This window comes from Buceros rhinoceros, unplaced genomic scaffold, assembly GCF_000710305.1.
Source record: "Buceros rhinoceros silvestris isolate BGI_N320 unplaced genomic scaffold, ASM71030v1 scaffold42085, whole genome shotgun sequence".
Taxonomy (NCBI): domain Eukaryota; kingdom Metazoa; phylum Chordata; class Aves; order Bucerotiformes; family Bucerotidae; genus Buceros; species Buceros rhinoceros.
In genome coordinates, this window is record NW_010415421.1 from 1491 (window position 1) to 2879 (window position 1389).

Sequence of the window (1389 nt, forward strand, 5' to 3'; positions counted from 1 at the left end):
CGAAGCGGTGTCAGACTCCCCGGGTCGGCGAGTCGCCTCCGCACGTTTCTTACCTGCGGCTGCTTGTGATCTGCATCACACACCCTTGTACACCTAAAAAAGGTCCCCAGCCCTTCCTGTGCCAGCCCCGCTCCCTCCTGGAGATCTCCCTGCCCAGCTGACCAAGTCTTTTTGCTCCCTCTAAGGATGAAAAGCGCTGCCTAAGTCTTATTTTTAACAGTAAGTTCAATCAGGTTCCTCTAATGATTCAAGAGTCCTTTGGAAACACGACCTTTGCTCCAGAGCTGCCTCCTGAGCCAGCGCCCTGCTGCTACAACCCCTGGCCTCCACCAGGGCTCCCCTCTTGCTCACTACGGCCACAGGCGTTTGCTCCTGGAAGCCCCAGCACTGACCGTGGGTGGCCGAGGCACCGACGGGATGGGCTGAGCACTGGCCGGGGGGTTGGACGCCGACGAAGGAGGTGGCGGCTGGGGTATTTCGTTGGGTTTGCTGGGGCCGATCTTCTCCTTGCTGTCATCCTCTGGCACCAGCCCCTTGGCCTTATGGATGGCTTCGATTTGCTCTTGCAGAGTAATATTGGCCTGAGCGGCCTGCTGTGTGCGGGCCATGCTGCCCGAGTGGCCATCCCAGGTCACCTGAGAGGACGAAACAAAGCCGAGTCACTTGGGTGGCAGCGGGGGCTGCAAATAAAATGAGAGAGCAGCTTTACAGCAAGCACAAAGCTCAGGAGGGCGTTAAAACCCCGCAGCTCCACTCTACCTTTTCCTCTGGTTTCTGGATTTCTTCTTCACCGATCTTCTTACCGATGGCAGTCTCCTCTACGCCGAAGATATCGGTACGGCGCTCTGCCAGCTGCTTCAAGCTGCTTTCGATATCCAAACCTGCAGGGAAGAGAGAAACTCCTGTCTCAAGTGATACAGTTGAACACAACCAAGGCTCTTTTAATGTTCTTTAAACTGTCTGGCACCTGATGGCCAAGTGCTGCTGCGTTTAGAAAGAGACTGTGACGACGGCCGGTCAGAGCAGCCACCACTCTCGGCCTTTACATTTCCAGAAAGGCTTCAATGTGCTGATGACAAATGTATCCACACGCTCAGCACTCTGAGGGCACCACAGAGAAAGCTACGCTTCAGGTGGTCCATAGGGGCTGGAGCGAGAGGGTGAGCTAAGAGCCCACAGGACTCCACAGGCAGGAGTTAGGGGGGGTCGGTCTCTTCTGCCCAGGAACAAGTGACAGGACAAGAGGAACCGGCCTCCAGCTGTGCCAGGGGAGGTTGAGGTTGTCCCTGAGGAACAATCTCTGTCCCGCTGGGGTTGTGCAGGCGTGTCCCCGGCTGCCCAGGGCAGTGGTGGAGTCCCCATCCCTGGAGGGGTTTCCCAGCCGTGTGG

At 57.2% G+C, this 1389-nt stretch overlaps 1 protein-coding gene across 1 annotated transcript in view; it reads right to left on the minus strand.

Moving 5' to 3' along the window:
- SF3A1 (splicing factor 3a, subunit 1, 120kDa) overlaps positions 1-1389 on the minus strand; it is a gene marked incomplete at both ends in the record, with an annotated part of 7829 nt that overhangs the window by 764 nt on the left and 5676 nt on the right. The window contains 2 exons of the mRNA XM_010137403.1: positions 393-635; positions 760-881. Of these exons, the coding sequence (XP_010135705.1) occupies positions 393-635; positions 760-881 (365 nt within the window). The remainder of the gene's footprint in view (positions 1-392; positions 636-759; positions 882-1389) is intronic.